The following is a 19,949-nucleotide window of genomic DNA, read 5'->3' on the forward strand; positions in this document are numbered from 1 at the left end:
TCGTTAAATTACAATCAAAAACGCAATTAAATTTGCAGATATATTGTAATAGAAGTTATAATTAAAAACGGACTAGCAATTATTATTATTACGATAATTTATATTATGAATGTTTTATCGTTACAATGGTAGCTCTAATTAATTGCATTTCGCGCCGCCCCGCGCGTGTTTCGACATTTAAGAACATTCTCAGGCGGATCAATATTTTGACAGATCAATAATGGGGTCTCGGAAAAATGGCGGCGCGCCGCGGGCCCCGCGTACTATAAATCCGTCACAGGTTCCCAGTTGTATACCTGACGTTCGCAAACACAACATTGCTTTTCATGCAGCCGCATATATATATATATATATATGTATTTTTTTTTGTTTTTTGCTCGCGGAAGCGAAAAATGCGCTATTGATGCACCAGTGAAAGTCGTATTTTCCTGCAAGAAGCTTTGATTTTTTGATATTAGGAATTCTCATTACGTATCCCTCGTATTTTACTTGTCGGCGACGCCACGTACGCACGCACACACCGCGATATCTCGACCTTCCTCTACGATTACATCCCTGCCGCTCTCATTCGGTTTACTACGCCTTCAGGTGCAACCTGACGCCGTACATGCTAGATGGAATTCGATATAAGCGTCGCTTGAACACGGAATCATTTAACATGAGGAGGAGGTAACTGAAACATTTCCATCTCTTATTTCTCAAAGACCTAATCCTTTTACTTCTTGCTGTAAGGGAAAAAAGAAAATTCGTCTGCCAGTCGCGCTGCATGAGACATGAGACCCTCGACCTGTCTATAACGTATTGTCTTTGATGATACATCACTGTATGATGCACTTCGTACGAGGCAATCTCGGATGCTCGCAGACAAGATTTAGCATGTATCCATATACACACACACGTATATATTTATTTCTCCCCCCCTCCCCTCTCTCTCTCTCTCTCTCTCTGACGCGCGTATTTGATTTCATACCGCATAACTTGAAGTTTCGAAGAAAAACGTTCCACATAACTCGGCGCACTTATATCGAATTCGCCCGAATGTAGACCGCATTACGTCACCATAGAAAGAGTTTAACCGAAGTTTAAGAGGTATCGAGGAAAGGCGGGGGTGGGGGACAGAGGGAGAAGGTTAACTTTTCGGGCCCCACATCCGCGCGTTACTGAAGTCGGAACGATACAAGGAGCCTATCGCTTGAACCAGATCGATATATCCCATCCGTTTCCCACGGCTAGAGGAATGCTTAAGTTTAAGTGCGGATGTGCTTTTACTCACTCCGCGTGGAGAGGCTTAGACTTAATAGAATACGGATACTTTCAGTCAAGTCATTCGATATCGTATCATAAGATACCGGAGGGTGTTTTCCTTCGAAAATATCATGGCTTGTGACAAACGAAGAGGAAACAATATCGTGAATAGGTGAACTCTAATGCAAAATGATTGTGTAATATTATATCTCATATTTTATAAAACTATAATTATATTTTATAATACACAATAGTATTTTTTAAATATATAATTTTGTACATAATATGTACTAATAATATGCATATATGTTACATATTAAAACAAAGGCGAATTAAATCACTTAATTAAAAACAATAACGTATTTATAATTAATATTTAAGTATTAAGTAACGTATTAATTAATATTTAATAAACACCAAGTTTGAATAATTGTTTCATAAATTTTAACGACAAATATATGTATATGTTGTACATATTATTTTATATATATAATACATACAATACTTGTCGTTAAAATGTGTTGAAAGAAAATTAAAACTTGACATATATTTTAATATCGTTATCGAGTTTAATTAATATATCATTTCATTGCAAAAAAAAATAAAACGAAAAATATAATACGTCCGATGTGAATTCGCAAAAAATTCTTATCGGGATCCCGCGTTAGTAGTCTTGCGTAGACGGTGCGTAGAGTGCGACTTTCGTACAGACGCTCGCAGAAATCTCTCTCGCTTTCTTCTTCTCTCCCCAACCTCCTCTCTCTCTCTCTCTCTCTCTCTCTCTCTCTCTTACTCTCTCGGATTCGTTCGGGCTAGTTCGTGCCGGGATACCCCTATTTCGGTCTCGTGCTGCTCCAACATCGGGTACTCTCGGGCGCGCGTGCGAACGACTGAGAGAGATAGTGAAGAGGGGGGAAGCCAAGCGAATGAGAGGGGGTTAGGTTAGCGGTGCTGCCACCGGCTGTGCGCGTGAGGGTGGGAGACGGCGCCCCATGCTCTAAAGCTCGTAGGCCGCGCCACCGCCACTACTCCGCACACGCGATCATCGTGGGGTACGCTCTCTATTTCTCTCTCTCTCTCTCTCTCTGTCTCTCTCCCTCTCTCTCTTTCTCTCTCTATCTCTCCCCGAATGCCTCCTCGCCGCCGCTGCCACCCGCTATTTCCGCGCGACGCGTGTTCGCCGCACGATCGGGACCCGCGTGTGCCCCGTGAGTGACTCCTCGTGAAAGGGTTGATGAGTGCGCGGTGCCTCCAGTCGGCGAGGAATTGGTTTGGTGTTATAATTAAACGTTAAAGAAAAAGAAAAAAAAAAAGAAACGAGGGATAATATATTCAAAACGTACTGTCGACGACTATACTCGTACGACGTATATTTTGTGACACGCGCAAACGCGTGAACGATCGTTGACAAGTGGATTTTCAACGTGAAAACATCTGGTCGTGCGTGTGAATGCGATTTGAGAGAAACCGGAGTGTACAGTGCACCATCGTGAGGAAAGCGATTCAACCGGTCACGCGCAACGATCTTGGCGCGTGCAGTCAGAGCCACGCGCGCGTTTTGCGCCAACTCCGATTCACTCTTCTCACCCGAGAGTTGAACGACTGCAGTCGGAGGCGGTAAAAAGTCGAGCCGAGTCATCATGGATTGGATCGGTCTGACCAGCTTGTTATTGTTCTGCCTCGGACGGATCGGGGGTAAGTTGTTGTGTTTGTTTTTGCGTCGCTTGGACCGGCGGCGGCAGCGGCGCGGGCGCCTCGTGCGCTGAATCAGGGGCTTTGTGAGGCCGTTGCCGCGCCGCGCCGCGCCGCGCCGCGTGCTGCTCGATCGATTCGATTAATCGCCGACGATCCGCGTCGGGAATGCGCGGCGTTTCGGACATCCGCTGGGGCCTGGCCGTCGTCGCGCCGCGACGCGCTGTTTTGCTTTTGTTCGCAGCGCGACGTCGATGGCCTATTTGCGGCCCGCTATTATGAACGGGTGCAACGGCTGACGATAACGCGCACGTCGAGCCCGCTATCTAAAGGTAGCAATCGCAAATTGCTCCACAACAGGAGTCAACACACTTATCATCCTGGCCGTTCCTCGATATACTACAACTGCATATGTCTCCCACGATAAATTCGTCGCGATGGCCACTTTACGCCACTAGTGCGTAAGTTTCCCTCGTTATATCCTTCAACTCTAAAGGTGTTTCCTCGTTTAACTTTCGTAATTTTTGACTTCAACTTGAATATCACGTCTATACTCCCACCTAAATTCTCGTCATCCCCGGCACTAGCGCGGAGTTTTTCGGCGCCTATGCTATTTTCTCGCTTCTCTGTTCTTGAAATTGGGAAAGTTATGAAATAGGAGAGATATAGTTTGGAAAGGCCGGCCTGCGTTCGAGGATATTACTGATTCTTGCCGCACTAGCCGTTTGAAAGTAGTCATACATTTATTCTGCCACGACGGGAATGACAGTCTATTGGTAATAACTAAAGTGCTGACTTTCTGAATTTTTAAGCAGTCCCCCGTGTGACTTATGCATTCGAGTCTGCAAAGTGTAACTTTTGAATACTTAAGCATTGGAAATGGTTTAAGAAACGATAAAGTACTTTTGGATATCCGTAAGAACACCTAAAGGTACTATAATGCTGATCTGATCTTTGTTTAAAAAACAAATCGCGAGATATAAAATTGACGGCAAGTTGGAGCGTGGCAAATTTCGTAGACGTTCTCGCATACTGAATTTTAAATGATCACTTAAAAAACTGTTTGGAACTTATACTCTATTTGTTCGACACAGTCAGCTGGACAATTGAGATCTGTTAAAATTTCATCGAGATTAAAATGGAGACAATTTGCGAGTTTGCGACATCTCGTTTCTTCTCGTAATCCTTAAGCGGTCATCCTCGTGCACAGAGTATGTCATACTCGAATAAAAGCTGCATAAAATACTGATAACATCCGAGTGCTCCTCCTCCGTATAACCCTCTTAGTGAATTTTTTTAGATGTAAAATATTAACAGTGTTTTCACGCTATTTTGTCGCAACAGCGAAATTAACGTATTCCTTTTTAATGTCACGTTTGGTGCAGTCTTTTGCATATAGGATATGCCACGCGATTTATTATGTATTTTTTCTAATATTTTAAACACACACTTTTGTAGTATAATATGTTTTTTATTTATTATGCCACAGAGAGATGTATATGAATAAAGTAGCATTGGACACAGATCGTTTTATTTTTTAACTTAAATAATCGACTTAAAATTTGAAATATACAGAGTGTTCGGTAAGTTTTAACAAAGCGCTCATAAGCAGATGTTTTTTAGTTATCCAGTGAGCAAAATGTCTAAAATCGAAACCGTTTTAAGATGCATTTAAAAGTTCTTTAAAAACGTTTTTAAGATATTTCATAAAAAAAACTCTGAAAGAAATCTTAAAGTTGTATTATGCGTCGATTTTATCCGCTCATTCAACAATCATTAGAAATTATTAATTAAAAAAAAATTAATATCTCATTATTGCAAAAATTGCAAAATGGTAAAAGACTTTTTGACTCAGTTTAGTCCACTCTATCTACATACGGAGCGCTTTGCCAAAACTTACTGGACATGTTGTATATAATTATGATTAACATAATTAATTAATGAAATTATCTGTGAAATAATTTTCTACGATTAATCGATGAAGTTTCTTCTACGGTAAAGTAATTGATTAAAAATTAATAGTATTAGTCACATCAATCGTGTTTAAGTTTTAAACATATCAATAATTTTTAATCATACCTATAAAATTATACTTCTAATTTTTATGAATTATTACTAAAGAATGTTTATCACAGCGAAATAAATATTCAAATCGATAGTGGTCAATGAACGATTTTGTTTCTATGTAAACTGTAGAGATTGTGCATATATTGATCGTTATAAGTTTGATCTATGCTATGTAATCAAAAACTAATAATTAATAAATAACGATTAAAATAAATAATGAAAAGGCTCTATATGTATAAAACAATATAAATATAAGAAGGGCAAAGAGCCAAGTAAATCTATCGATCAACGTCTGTCAATTTGTAATTTTTAAAGATCTATTAAAGCGTTTTATTAAATTTTAAATAATTGAATATTGTTCGATAGATTTACTTGGCTCTTTGCCCTTCTTATATTTGTATTGTTAAATAACGATTAATTTTTTAATTAGTAGTAGTTAATAATTTTTATTTATCGATTGAATTAATCATAATTGCAAACAACGATATACAGAATATTTCACAATCACCGTAAAACACTTTTATAGCGTATCCTAGAAGTAAAGTAGAGTAAAAAATCCTAATACGAAAGTGGCTGCAGTAAGTTTTGAATTATAACTCTGATCAAAGATAGTTATTCAAAAACTATTATAGCCTCGGCATTTTCGTATTAGGATTTTTGTCTTCGAATATTCCAAAGAATTTAAAAATAATAGTAGAAATTATAAAAGTAAAATAGTCTTTACTTACAAACAGTTAAAGCTTATTATTTAAAAAAATTATAGCAGCCTCAATATTTTCGTATTAGAATTTTCACTCGACTTTATCTGTAGAATATGTTGTGAAAGTATTATGTGATGAGTAAGTACAGGATTTAAGACACCCTGTATTTTAATCGATTATTGATTGAAAATGTAATTGAAACTAACACATAAGATTTATTTTCAAGGCAATTGAAAAATTTTATAATCACTTATTATAATCAAAAACTAAACTTTTAGTTGTAATTATCGATCAACAAGATTTACTTTTTGTAATTGTTGCAAATCTGTATATATAGTGAATGTGAAATATTCTATAATAAATCTTTTTTTTATAAAAAAAAGGTACAAAAATTTATAATAAAATTAGATGATTGTATTGTTATCAGCTATATAAGTTGATTAACAATTAATATCAAACGTACCTGATTTTTTTAATTGCCGCTAATGTTCCTATAAAACAATACGTAGGCTATTATACAATATTTTTGATATTCTTCGCATTATATAAAGAAATAATTAAAAGATCTAATTATATTTACAGGATTAAAAATAAATTATTACAGAATTTTAATTTTATCTTCTTCAAATATAATATGTCATTCAAAAAACACGATTAAGATCCATATGATGCCTATGATCATCAAAAATGGTTAAAACAATTAAATTCGTGACATTACTGTGGTAGAATGTTTGCGTTAAAGCTAAAAAATTTCGGCGCGCGATTATGGGGGGGGGGGGGTAGGGGACCCTCAAGTAAGGGATCAGACACGACCGCCATTAGAGGGATACCGAAAGTACGTTAGTTAATGCGCGAGAGTACTCAAATGCATTGTTATTAAGACCTGTATTAAACAAGCTAGAATAAAAGGATAAATTCTGCGCAACATACGTGAAACGGAACATAGTTAAAAACTTTGTGAACTGTCTTTACGTTAATATGTGATAAATATGATAATTCTATCATTATATACTATATTATGATAGCTATATATAATATTATATCTACTTACATTACATAAGGCAAAATACTTTTTAGGTGTCCAACCGACACGACCAGAAGCATGATAGGTTATCCATTTTTCTCTTCTTGTGGGAGATTTCGGGATATGGCGCATTATATGGCCATTTCCACTTGAATTTTTGCAATTTAGAACTTCAGAGTATCGCATTTCGCAATGATTTAAAAAATATATACACTGTATTGTCGAACCGTACATACGTATAATATCTACATCTTAAAACAAACAATACTGAGCAACTAAATCAGCAATTACTAACCTAACCAACGGAAGTATCCCACTAATGGCGGCAGCCAATCCGCATCTTTCACGATGTTGTCTGATTACTTGAGGGTCCCTAGGGGGGACTACATACGCAGTATATAGAATCACACACAATTATAACAAGCACTATGATCCAGCTGGATCCAGCTTTGACCATTATGGCTATCTTCTTCTTGTTTATTTGTGTTTATCACTTGTTATGGTCTTACAAAGATTTTAATATTTGTACAATATTTTTGTCTATATTATTCACTTCTGATGTATGTTACCAAATGTTGCCTACATTAAAAGTAATAATGTATAAAACATTGATGAGATACGATTTAGGCGGCCAGTACGCAACTCTCCCCTAATATATTCGAATGAAGAAAGAAAATTTTGATTAAAAATTAAAATTAAAGGGTTAATATAAAGCAGGACCTTAGAAAATAAATCAAACAGAAACAAGAGCTCTAATCATAACATGTAAATACAGTGCTATTCCCTGAGAGCACAGAATGTATCGCGCGTGCGACCACTTGTGTGTGGTGACAACTGTTCGGACGATCACTTAAGGATTAGTACGAGCACGTATACATATAGAATATGCAAACTTTACGAGAGACAACAATCGGAATTGGAAGAATATTTGGTTTACGGATGTAAAATGCGTGAAAAAATAGACCACATCGCCGGCCTAGGCAGTGGATGAAAAGTATATTGTCGTTTTTTGCTCCCTTTCCCTCCACAATTCTATATATATATGGAAGCCGCCGCAGCCTCCAGCGTTTTTTCAGTGCGCTCTTCAATTGCAGCATACGAGATATGCATTTCCGCGAGAACTCGCGCTCATCTATATATCTACTCTCAATCCCCACTCTTGGCTGCATCCTCACGCTACTCCGCGCTCCCACGCCACTCATTCCGAAACTCATTTCGCGATATGGGATAAACAACGGCATTGTCGGAAAACACGAATGAAGCTCGAACGAACGTACCTCTGCGGCAGTGCCGTACGATCCAATTACCACCGTGGTGTGTCGCGATTGCGTATCAACTATGCTTAATTTAACAGGGCTTTGATATTGCCCCTGATTATTGATACCTGCTCGAAAAATACCTGCTATCGCTCCGTTAATTCGAGCGTAAATTAAATTAATGGAGAAACACATCAGCGCGAAAAAGTGATATTCTTTATGCGCTGGTTTTGCAGAATTATAGTATATATATTTCGCAGGAGGTTATCTCGTCTACGAGAGATCTTTTTCTCTTTGACATAATTGATCTTTGAGTAACGTAAGGGACAAAGTGTCGGTGATTAAAATGCCCAGTAGTGAAGTAACGACACTTAAACGATTCCCCCTTACGGTTGACTTAACTTTGTTCATCGCGCCGGCCGGCCGCGCCGTTCTCTCCCGCCGGAGTTAATAAGTACGAAACGGCGCGGGCGGCGCGAGGGTTACGCGCGATCCTCGCGCGAGATATCGTCGAGGAAAAAAAATTTGTCCTACAAGATCGATAAGAATGCAAGGGGTGCGCACCAGAGAGAAAACCGAGAGGAGGGGGGGGGGGGGGGAAATCAAGCGTATCGCAGCAGGTATTACGTACATTTGTCGTGTATGAACTTCAATTTCGTGATGGAAGTGGATTAATACAATTTAATGGCGTCCCGAGAGAATTATATGCGCGTCGACATCTCGTACCTCGATCTGCCTACAAATATATATCTATACGCGGCGACGCGTACGTATGCATCCGGGGGTGTGTGTGCGCGCACACACGGACCCCCGAGATGTATATCGGGGTTGAGGGGGGGTATACCGGCAGTACTCGGTATGCTTAATGATAATGGGGATAATAATAATTTAATTTAACACTCCGCGAGAGAAGGAGGTCGCGCGCTCTCTCACATTGAATACCGCCTCCGCTTCTCCTTCTTCTCCCCCTCTCCCACCCCCCCCCCCATCTCTAACCCCCTCACCAAAATTCCTCTCTCGCAGGGTGCAGTATGCAAATATCAAAGAGTCGCGTCCTCCGTCTCGCAGTCTCTCCAACGTCGTTCAGCTTTGGTTCTTAATCTTTCCCGTTATTTATCTTGACTGTTTGTTCCGAATCTTTTACGACTGCAGCTCTCTCTCTCTCTCTCTCTCTCTCTCTCTCTCTCTCTGTTAGTTCTTTATCTCATATACACTGTCCCGTGTAATTTTTGTTACGATCCTTAGGAGACTCGTTTCAGAAGGTAATTAATCTGCATTTATTCGAGTATCTTTTTCGCTTGTCTTATTAAATGAAATTTACGCACCGCGCCCCCCTCCGTTCCCCCTCTTTCTCTTTCTCTGTTAACGCATATACATTCTTTGATAGCCAGAATACATTCGGTCTTTATGCGACAATAACGACGTAATCGTTTTTCCAATATTGTCCAATGTTGCTCGAGATAATTATTCGTGTTAGCTCTTAAGGGATCGAAATAATCTCGGAGTATTAATAAATTGAATTTTTTTCTCTTTTCCTTCCTTTCTCTCGTTTTTACTCCAGCTTACGTAATGATAATAATACGAAAGACCACGCGTGTCATTATCTAATGCGCCCTCTTATAATCTGCTTTCATATGTCGCTTTTGCGCTCTAATTTTATAACTTTACGTCTCTCTAGCACTTCTAGGAACTTTGGACGCTTTAGAGAGGACATGGTAAATATCTCTCTTTTTCTCTCCCTATTTTCCTTTTCACGGACTAGTGACTCACATAGGACGAAGATAAAAAATGCGTATGTACGATTGCGAGAGGAAAAAAAGGAACAGCCGCGCGCTTATGAGAAATGCAAACGACATTCGTGGGTTCCGAGGAACGACTGTCATGGTCGCGTTTCTGCTTCTATTTACATACGCTTGCGACGCGGAAAATATGAAGTCACATCGCGGCCTCGAGAAGAGAAGAGGGCACGTGCGTAATAATACGTATTTAACTGCCCCCTGAACTTTTAACCGGGACCACTATGTTGCCAATTTTTCAACGTCGTATTTCTCCGACGATCAGATATAGCCGCATATTGCCCGATGTCCGTATATAACGCGAGATTTCGAATAAATCCGTATCTATTCGCGACCGAACTCCCTCCATCGTGTAATAAATCGTCCATCCGTACTGTCGTACGATATTTCTACATAAAATGGATATTAATCGCGCACGTTAGCTTGAATTGAAAATGCCGTTTAACTTGCTGTTGCGAAAACTTTCTTTTATTACGGATAGTCAATGTATTCTTTCATCACTATTCACTGTAAAAAAGTTTTATATGTATAAAATTACAATTAATTATACTTGGTTAATTTTGGATTTTATCGTTATATTTAAAGACGTAGGTACCAATAAAATTATTCTTTTTTTATAGTATTAAAATATTTACAAATATAAATTTACAATTCAAGTTATATAAATTTTAAGTCGCATTAATGATTAATCTTATGGATATTTATAAATTGTCTGACGAATTTTATAATTTTTCTTAAATTATATATGTTGTAAGATATTTATAAACGTAAAAATGTAAGTAAATATAAGATAATGTATGCAATACTTCGGGTATTACTGTTATTTTATATAATATAAAAATTTGTACACATTGCAAAAGAGAGACATAAATAGTCAAATTACTAGCAAATTATAAAGATTGTATCGCAAAATAAAGACTATGGTGTGAGAATAAATAATTGTTTTTATTTCGCAATGCGATCTAATTTGCTTATAATTTCATCACTTGTTTTCGTCTTTTACAATTTACAAATAACGAATTTTTAACATGATTAAAATTTGTACATTTGTATACAAACTGTGAGATACAAGGTAGAGCGGGACTAGTTGGACAAGTTTTTATTCAAACTATCATAAATCTTCACGTTTACACACGTAAATACACAATTATATGGCAGACGAATAAGAATTGCTATAAAATGTTGCATATTTTTCTAGCTCAATAATTAAGCAATACTTAATTAGATTGAATATAAAAAATCAGAGTGGCTCAATATATCTAATAAGATTATATTATTAAAAAATAAAATAAAAGAATTAGATCTATTAATCAATTATTATCAAATCTTTTTTAAAGCTATTTTTTATTAATTATATATATATTTTGTAACATTATAATATAATAATTTGTAATACACACACACTCTCTCTCTCTCTCTCTCTCTCTCTCTCTCTCTCTCTCTCTCTCTCTCAATGGTTTAACAAAAAGTGTGCTATTAGTAAAGCCAACAGAACGGTGAAAGATGCAAAACATCGGTGAATCTCACCTTCCCTTATGTGCACACATTACAGTAATAGAAAAGAATAGAGATTCTTCACCATTGTGTTTGCTTTCACTTACTCTCACTGTTCTGTCGGTTTTACTTCTACCATGGGGCATGCTAGATCTATCTTATAAGTCTTTTGGATTAGATGAACACCTTATTAAGATTAAGGAACATTTTGATATTTCTTGCGTATACTGAGGAATGAAAAAATCTGGTTCTTATATAATTTGATTGGTCTATTGATGATTTAAGTATCTTGGCATTGAAATTGATTATTTTAACGCAAATGTTGAAATGATAGGCTCTTATTATTCTAGTACTTATTAATCAGTACCCATTATAACTTTTAAGTAGGATAATATAAACATTTCTATGAATAATAAGAGTATAGGAAATTAAAAAAAAAAATTACGCAAAAATAAAAAATCATATCATTGATTTTAATGTGTGCAGTTTCTTTGGCATTTTAAAATGAAGGTATTTATCACGTACCTGTAATATACTTATTCGTCCATTCAAACTTGCTCATAATGTAATATATAATATTGTACAATTAAAGGAATTCTTTCTTAACTAGTAATATTTAATATTTTTTCAATTAGAATTTTATACTGTTAGTTCAAAATAATAATTTCTCCAATAATGATCTCGAGAATTTGTGAAATTAGGACGGCTCAAAATATTACTTAGTTTCTTAGTTTACGAATATTGACATGTAAAACTAGATATCTTATATATCTCAATGTGGAAACTTTATGAAATTAAGAGGAAAAAAATATAAGGAATAAGAAAAAGCCGTATCCGCTTATTCAATTTGATAAATTTCCAAAATAAAATACTTTAGTTCGAATCTCTCAGCATACTGAAATGTTGTCAAGACATATGCTTTTCACAGCAAATGGCACTATTAATATCAATCGTCGCAAAAATATAAAGGATGCTCACATGGATACTGTATCTGCAGTGCTCATAATACCCAATCCTACCCTATGTTTCAATTTGTCCTATATACTCAATTAGCTCCGCTCTACCCTATTACTGATATTGTACTTTCCTGTTCCATATATAATACTTCCACAGTTACAGGTAAAAATACTAATTTTTCTAAAAATGTACAATTTCATGTATTTTTTTTTTTATTATAAATTGTGCAATTTTTTACATATCTATTATTTTTATATGTAATATTAAGTATTTTTTTTACAGTTTGAAATGATATTGAGCGTCGAGGGAGTGCAGATGCTCGTCGATATCTCCGAAAATTGAATCCACATTTGCGACTCAAATCCTCTATGAATATTTCTGGATCACTCAGATATGCTCGTAGGTCCACTTATTACTAATTAATTCGCCGCCCATGAATACCGTTCCTATCTGGATTAAGTAAACACGGACGACGCATTTCGGTATATTCTGTTTACTCGATTGTTGAATCGGCAAGAGAGGTTGGAAGGCTGCGACCGCGATGGCGCATAAACCGGCATGGTGCGGATGGTTGACGCGAGGAGAGCGAAAAACCGGAGGTTAACGATGCGCTGCGGCACGGTGGTGGCGGCGTCTGTTACCGTTGTTGCTATCGACGAAATTACGATACCCAGCGGGTGAGTTGGCTGCGGTAAACTGCCGGTCCCCGCGCGATAGTTTCGAGACGTAACGCGCTATTCCGCTTAACTCCACAACCGTATATACATCGTCCGCCGGAGGTCGAAAAATCGCGACGTGTCGCGCAGATATCGCGGTTTTCGTGCAAGAGACGCGGCATTACGTCGATTTCTATCGCGAGCGGAAATTGCGCGTGCTGCCGACGAGAATGCTGGAGACTCCCGGTAGGTGTACTTCGAGATCATGGAACGACATTTAATCTCGCGCTCGTGGAAAACATATATATACACACACTGCGTCGTATCCGTTTGCCGATTTTTACGACTATCCGGGAAACTCGCAAATTATGAAACATTGGATTCTGTCATATTTCTCTATTGTCACCGATATTTTCTTCTTATTTGCGAAAAAGGAAACCGTTTTCAAGTTTTAAGCAGGGAATGGAAGTAACTCGTTACTTGTAACGAGTTGTTACAGTTACAAGTTACTTTTTTGGTAACTTTGCTAGTAACTGCGTTACTTTCTCTTTTTTGGTAACTGTAACGGTAACGTAGTTACATTTTTTTGGATAACAGTAACGAAATTTGCAGTTACTTTTATCGTTACTTTGCATACGATTGGATACGTTATTCTGTTATATAACAATCACATGTTATTAATTACGACAGCTATAAATGTGGTTGTAGAACATTGACTGTTTTTATTTAATACAGGCGTACAAGCTATATTTAGTACACACTTTGCTCTAATTGAGCTGTGTAAAAAGCTTTACATTTCTGTGTACATTTATGTTGAGCAATTGGAAATTATCCCGTTTTGCAAAACTTTCTGTTATATAATATATTTTAATTATGGCGTTATAATTTTCTGTCCATCAAAATATTTAATTTACAAAAAAAATTGTGATATTCTTCGCAATCTTATTTTTTTCAGATTTCGATTTATCATTAATTTAACATTACATCGTTAAATTTTAATATGTCTTTCAACATATTATTAAGATCCAATAAGATGCTATAAGCATAAAAAATTGTTAGATTGCTTGGGTCAATTTAACTAAAGTGATATTACTACGGTAGTTGATTAGAGTTGCGTTGTAAGCCTGAAAAAAAATTTCGACACGCGATTAAGGGGACTACATATACGTGGTAAATAAAAATTCACACATTATATTAGCAACCAAAATCCTGCTCTTGACCGTCATTTGGCCGATTATATATCATATTTACTCGATTTGATTTACAGCTATAGAAGTATAGATTAAGTAAAAATATAGCTGTATTATAATAAAGAGATTATATGTATTTCTTAATTTTCTTTTTAATTTTCTAACTTATATTATGATTCAGATAGTCCTATACAATCCTATATATAGTTTTGTGCAAAGTATAAAAAAATTCCTTTACATAGTGCCACTGTTATATTATGCTATATATATATATATATATTGCTTTTATTAACATTGAAACAAAAAACACTGCAAAAGTACATTTTTAGACTGATTTTTAAAAAGTAACGGAAAAGTAACGAAAAGTTACCTTTTGAGTAACGGTAACTCGTTACTTTTTTTTACTCGGTAACGAGTAACTGTAACTTATTATATTTTTAAAAAGTATACTTTCCATTCCCTGCTTTTAAGATTATATCACAGTAACATTATGATACCTACTTATATGCGTTATTAATATCGTTTTGTTATGCTTTATGCCATTATTGTAAATTGTAGTTATGTATCATTAAATAAATAGATAGAGGTGATAATCTCGTGATATTATTATAGAAAAGCAAGACCTCCGGTCATTGGGATCGTTGATCGTCTACATACGGTTCGTCCGTCGTTCGGTTTTAATTGCCGACCGTAAAGGTGCAGTTCAAGTAGTCAAAGTGCCGCAATCAAGTTAACGAGGCAACTTTTACGTTCATGAAGAGGTATATTATATATTCCGCGAACTACATTATACTCATATTATATTATATTATTCCATCCGCGTATTCGTGGCCGCGCGAGCATTATTTTCGCTTGAAGTTCACGCGACGCGCGCGCTCGTTCATAACTACGTGGTAACCCCGTCATTACTAAGTATCTCTAGACGCGACTATTTGGATCGTCTTTGCCGCGTGTAAGGCGCACCAAGTTTGTCCGCACGTTCTCTCATCCGCGGAAATTCTTTGGCCAACTTTGGGACCGACTCCTCTCGCAGGAAAATTCGGATTCAACACCATCTGCGTGCCCGGAAACTTTCCGATACTCGACATTAAATATCTTTGTGAGCCTCGAATTAAAGTTCCATTCAAAGTTAAGTTTGCTTTCGAAATTAAAAGCGATGGACAAGTTGACGTTATACCTACATTCGCACGTTTCTCGAATTTAATCGGGGCAAATTTCTATTTTTCCTATATATATTACTTGGCTATTATATAATAAAAGAAAATAATAATTTTATTGAGATGCAGTGACAATGAAATAGACTTCATAAAAAGAGGGCTGTTTTAAAATTGCATCACTAAAGATCCAAAAATGCTGCTTATAAATCTAAAATTAAATATAAATTTAAATAAAAAAAAAAGGTAAGAAATACGAGAGTGAATCAAATATAAACGAGAATTTTGCTCTGGAGCCTAGAGAAAGTAAAGTAGGACGATGCAACGTTAAGGATGTTTTGGCGGGGATATTATAGGAGGGGATTTCTAGTCTGAAAGCGTCCTCGGGTCGGTACAGCAATCTGTAACAAGATGAGCGCGAAAGAGGTTCATCCGTCCGTTGCGCAACGGATCATAATTAAATTTCTGATGAAAGAGGGGGTTCGGCCTGCTGAAATTCTCTGTAGATTACGCCAACAATTCAAATCAACCTTCTCACAGCCCTGTGTGTTCTTTTGGCACAAGACTTTCTCTGGAGTACGAGAGAGAGTCGAAAATGAGAGTCACGATCGCCGTCCCAGGACGAGTCTAACGGAAGACAATACTCGCGAGGTTCGTGATCTTCTGGAAATCGACCGATGCATTACAATTGCCGAAATTGCTGCTCATCTTGGAAACAGGTATGACAGTATCCAAAAAATCATCATAGATGAGCTGGGATACAGAAAAATGTCAGCTTGAACATGTTCGTCTTGATATCTGCTGACAGCTTATTCTGGATCGATACGAGACAGAAGGGGACTTTTTGAAGGAGACTCTCCATGTGACTTTCACATGTTTCGACCCCTGAAAGAGGCGTTGAGAGGTAAGCATTTTGCGGACGACGCAGGAATGGAGGCCTTCGTGAACAATTGGCTCACTATACGTTCACTTTCCTTTTATAATGAAGCTTCCAGTTAGACGGGAAAAATGCATTTCCAAAGCAGGAGATTACGTAAAAAAATTAAAAAAATGTTTTGTATTTTTATTTCTTATTTATTTATTTATTTATTATTTAAAAAATATTTTAAAAGAAATTCTCATTTATATTTGACCCACCCTCGTAATATATTGGAGAATATCAACACTAAACTCTATATCTATAATGATATATAGAGAAATAATTTGAATAGGAAATATAAAATAAGTAAAACAATTAATGTGTGAAATGATACAACATCAGACTAGCAGTGAAGAAAAATACAAACATAAATAGATAATATACATGATTTAAACTGTAGATGAGAATACATTGTATTATACGAGACATACGTAGTTGATATTTATCATATGTATATTTAATATAGTTATACAATCTCAGGCGCATGTAAATTTTGCACATGCACATGTAAGAAATAAATATTATGTAATATGAAAAATAATGAAATTAAAAGTAGAGCGGATTTTAAACAAAGTATTGTAGCAGTAAAGAGGAGCGAATGCTGGGAGGAAAGGAATTGAGATATTGGATATTGTACATACTTTTACTGCAATAAAAAGAAACGGCTGAAATTTAGTAATACCATGACTAAAGTTAGACTAATTAATAAAAATTAAAAGTTTGTCGGCAAGATGTCATAAGGCAAAAAATTGTCCCTAGAAATAAGGGCCGTGGTACTTAAACAGTAAACGAATTGACCAATCACAGATAGAGACTGTCATCTCTGGAAGGTCATAGTCGAGGGGTAAACCGCTGAGGACATTGCGATGCACAGATTTGGGGCATTACTGGGCATTACTGGGTATTAGTAGACATACAAATTGAGTATTACTTGGGCATTAGTAGACCTTGGTGGTGTCCACAATTTTGGTCAACGGTTTACTTATGTAAGCAATCATAGTCTAAGCAGTATAGTCAAGTCAACATGCTAATTTCTTTACTGCTTACTTACATCTTACTGCTTAAGTTTTTCGCTATGGTCCTAAAGCCATAATCATCACCCTAGCGATTGCGCGATTGTGATTAAGGATTATTTCTCAACCAATCGGAACAAAGCAATCGGTGACTACTTTGCTCTGATTGGTTGAAAAGTAATCCTCAATCGTCAATCACAATCGCTCAATCGTTAGTGTGATTACGATTTAAGAATCTTTGAGTTTTATTAAAAATGGAATATGCGTGTATGTGCACGTGCATTTATACGTGCACTTCCACAACTGTATAAGGTGTTTACATACTCATATCTGCTTTTCAATATTTTACGTGCTCAGTCATCATCTGATTAATTCCGCCATTTTTCATCAAACCAATCATAGGAGAAATTGGCCAAATTCTTACTTTTAGAGACACTAAACTGTGATAGTGTATCCTAATCGTCGCCAAACATTACGACGCAAGTATTATTTCACAATCGTAGATATGTTCAATTAAGCGATTAAAATGCCCTAAAGAACAACTTGCATCGCATAATGCATTTTAACAATCTATAAAGCTAATTTTATGTAGAGTCCCTCCGCCACGATATACCGCGAGAGCTTGTTACCAGCTGCACGCGATAGAAACGACGAACATATCTATACCTGTCGCTCCTCTTATTGCTAACGTTAATGCCATTTCTCGGAATTTCTCGCTATAAATTGGGATCTTAATAATACAAACGGAGAAAGATGGACATCGCTTCGATCGTGCAGTCACATACATATATATACATATATACGTCATTGGTATTATTTTCCCCATTGAAATTAGAGGCACAAAAGTCGGATCACGCGGCACATAAACGTCCGACATTCGTATGAGATGTTTCGAGATTGGTGCACATCTGTTCGCTGTGTACGCTGCGAGGGATCTCTTTTAAGTGCATAATTGATGTATACGAGATCGACTGGCACGGCGATACATGGTGATTCATGAAAGGCGATTCTCGCACACAGTGCCCGCGGGCGTTGGGCAGGCTATCAATACTTTCCCATGCAACTCGGATGCATGCAACCAAGAGCCAATACGAATCCGGTATAGGTGTTATCGATAAGGCAATGTATCGAATCACCAAAGACAAGCGGTCGAAAGTTCCGAAATATCTCGTAGGCATCTCTCGACTGATAACAAGGGTAGGGTCATAGATTTCTATAGAAATACCAAAATTGTTACCACCGTAGATAAACTTGAAGCCAATATTCGCCAGTTTGATAGGAGAAGGGTAATTTTCTCTTTACCCAATCATGACTAAACCGTAGCACACTGAAACAAATGTGTAACGTTATAAATTTTATTTTTCGTGTTTATAATAAAGAATTGTACATTTATAAAGCATCTCCTTGTATAAGCGATATCTAAAAGACGCCTTTTATTATTAGATATCTTAACTTATGCGACATAATTGTCAATCCGTGCACAATTTAAATACTCGAAATAAAAATGTAAGAAAAATATTTTTTAGTTTGCGCACAATTATAAAAAATAAAATTATATCCGAGATGATATTTATATTAGATTATAGATTAACATCAATATTCACTGCAGCATACACTGGTTTCGTAAAGCACATATTACGCATGATCGTCACAATGTATCCTTATTTAACATTCGATGAATCGGACGAATAACAGAGATGAAACGATACATCATGAAACGCTTTACGAAACGTAGTCTACGTGATTAGAGTTCTAGAAAACCAGAGATGCGCGAGTCAGTTGAATCAGTTTGGTTGGAGGTGTACTGATTAGGTGCATTCGGTACTACAATCGCTCACTGAGCGCTCAGTGAGCTCTTGCACCTGTTTGGTTATTGGAATACATGCCAATCAGATGCAAGAGCTCACTGAGCGGTTGTGGTACTGAATGCACGCATTGACTGTCTGAATCTCGTAATCACGGTACCATCTTTTTCTTTACTTATGATAGCTAATCGGGTCATATTCTTTAGCCTTTATAGACTGTCTTTATAGACAGTCAATTAGACTGTATCCTTCTATAATGAATCATTGGTTTTCTACGACTTATATTGTATGTGGATAAATATGGTAGTATCCCAACTCCAGCTCAATTCGTAATCCTAACACAAAGTTTAAACTTGTGACACAAGACGTCTTTAAGTCATCTTTTAGACGTGAAAAATGTCTTATAACCTGATTTTAGACACTTTCGTCATCTGGGAACAAATTATCTCAGACTCTAAAATATCCATAAGGACTAGAATTCGAGAAAAGATGCGACATCGAGTCGGTTAGATCAATTTGCTGCTATTATTTTTTTCAGTATACTATTTGGCTCTCTAAATCACGTGATTGTAGTGCCATTGTCCTTATAATATCTACTCACACTATTTTAAACAATGTTCTACAATGTACCGCAAATAACCCTGTCGTCAGTCGCAAAGCTTTGACAGCCAATCGGAAGTATCAATAATTACTATTGACGCTTTTGATTGGATGCATTTAGTACTACAACTGCTCACTGAACGCTCAGTAAGCTCTTGTATTTGATTTAGCATATTCCGTTACAGCCAAAAATATTATAGACCAAACAGGTGCAAGAATTCACTGAGTACTTAGTAAGCAGTTGTAATACTGAATGCATTTATTGCTCGTCAGAAACATTACAACTATGACGATGGGGTGTTTGCGACGCATTGTAGAACGCATTTAAAGGTGTTGTGCATAAAGATTTTATTTTTTTAACATTTGAGGCTACTTGGTCC

The 19,949-nt window shown here is 36.6% G+C and overlaps 1 protein-coding gene across 1 annotated transcript in view; it reads left to right on the forward strand.

Moving 5' to 3' along the window:
- Nucleotides 1-2,421: 2,421 nt before the first annotated feature.
- LOC108777266 (uncharacterized) overlaps nucleotides 2,422-19,949 on the forward strand; it is a 179,700-nt gene continuing 162,172 nt past the window's right edge. The window contains exon 1 of the mRNA XM_018544105.1: nucleotides 2,422-2,940. Coding sequence (XP_018399607.1) covers nucleotides 2,886-2,940 — 55 coding nt within the window. The 5' untranslated portion in view covers nucleotides 2,422-2,885. The remainder of the gene's footprint in view (nucleotides 2,941-19,949) is intronic.

Source organism: Cyphomyrmex costatus, unplaced genomic scaffold (genome assembly GCF_001594065.2).
Source record: "Cyphomyrmex costatus isolate MS0001 unplaced genomic scaffold, Ccosl1.0 scaffold425, whole genome shotgun sequence".
In the NCBI taxonomy this organism is placed as follows: Eukaryota; Metazoa; Arthropoda; class Insecta; order Hymenoptera; family Formicidae; genus Cyphomyrmex; species Cyphomyrmex costatus.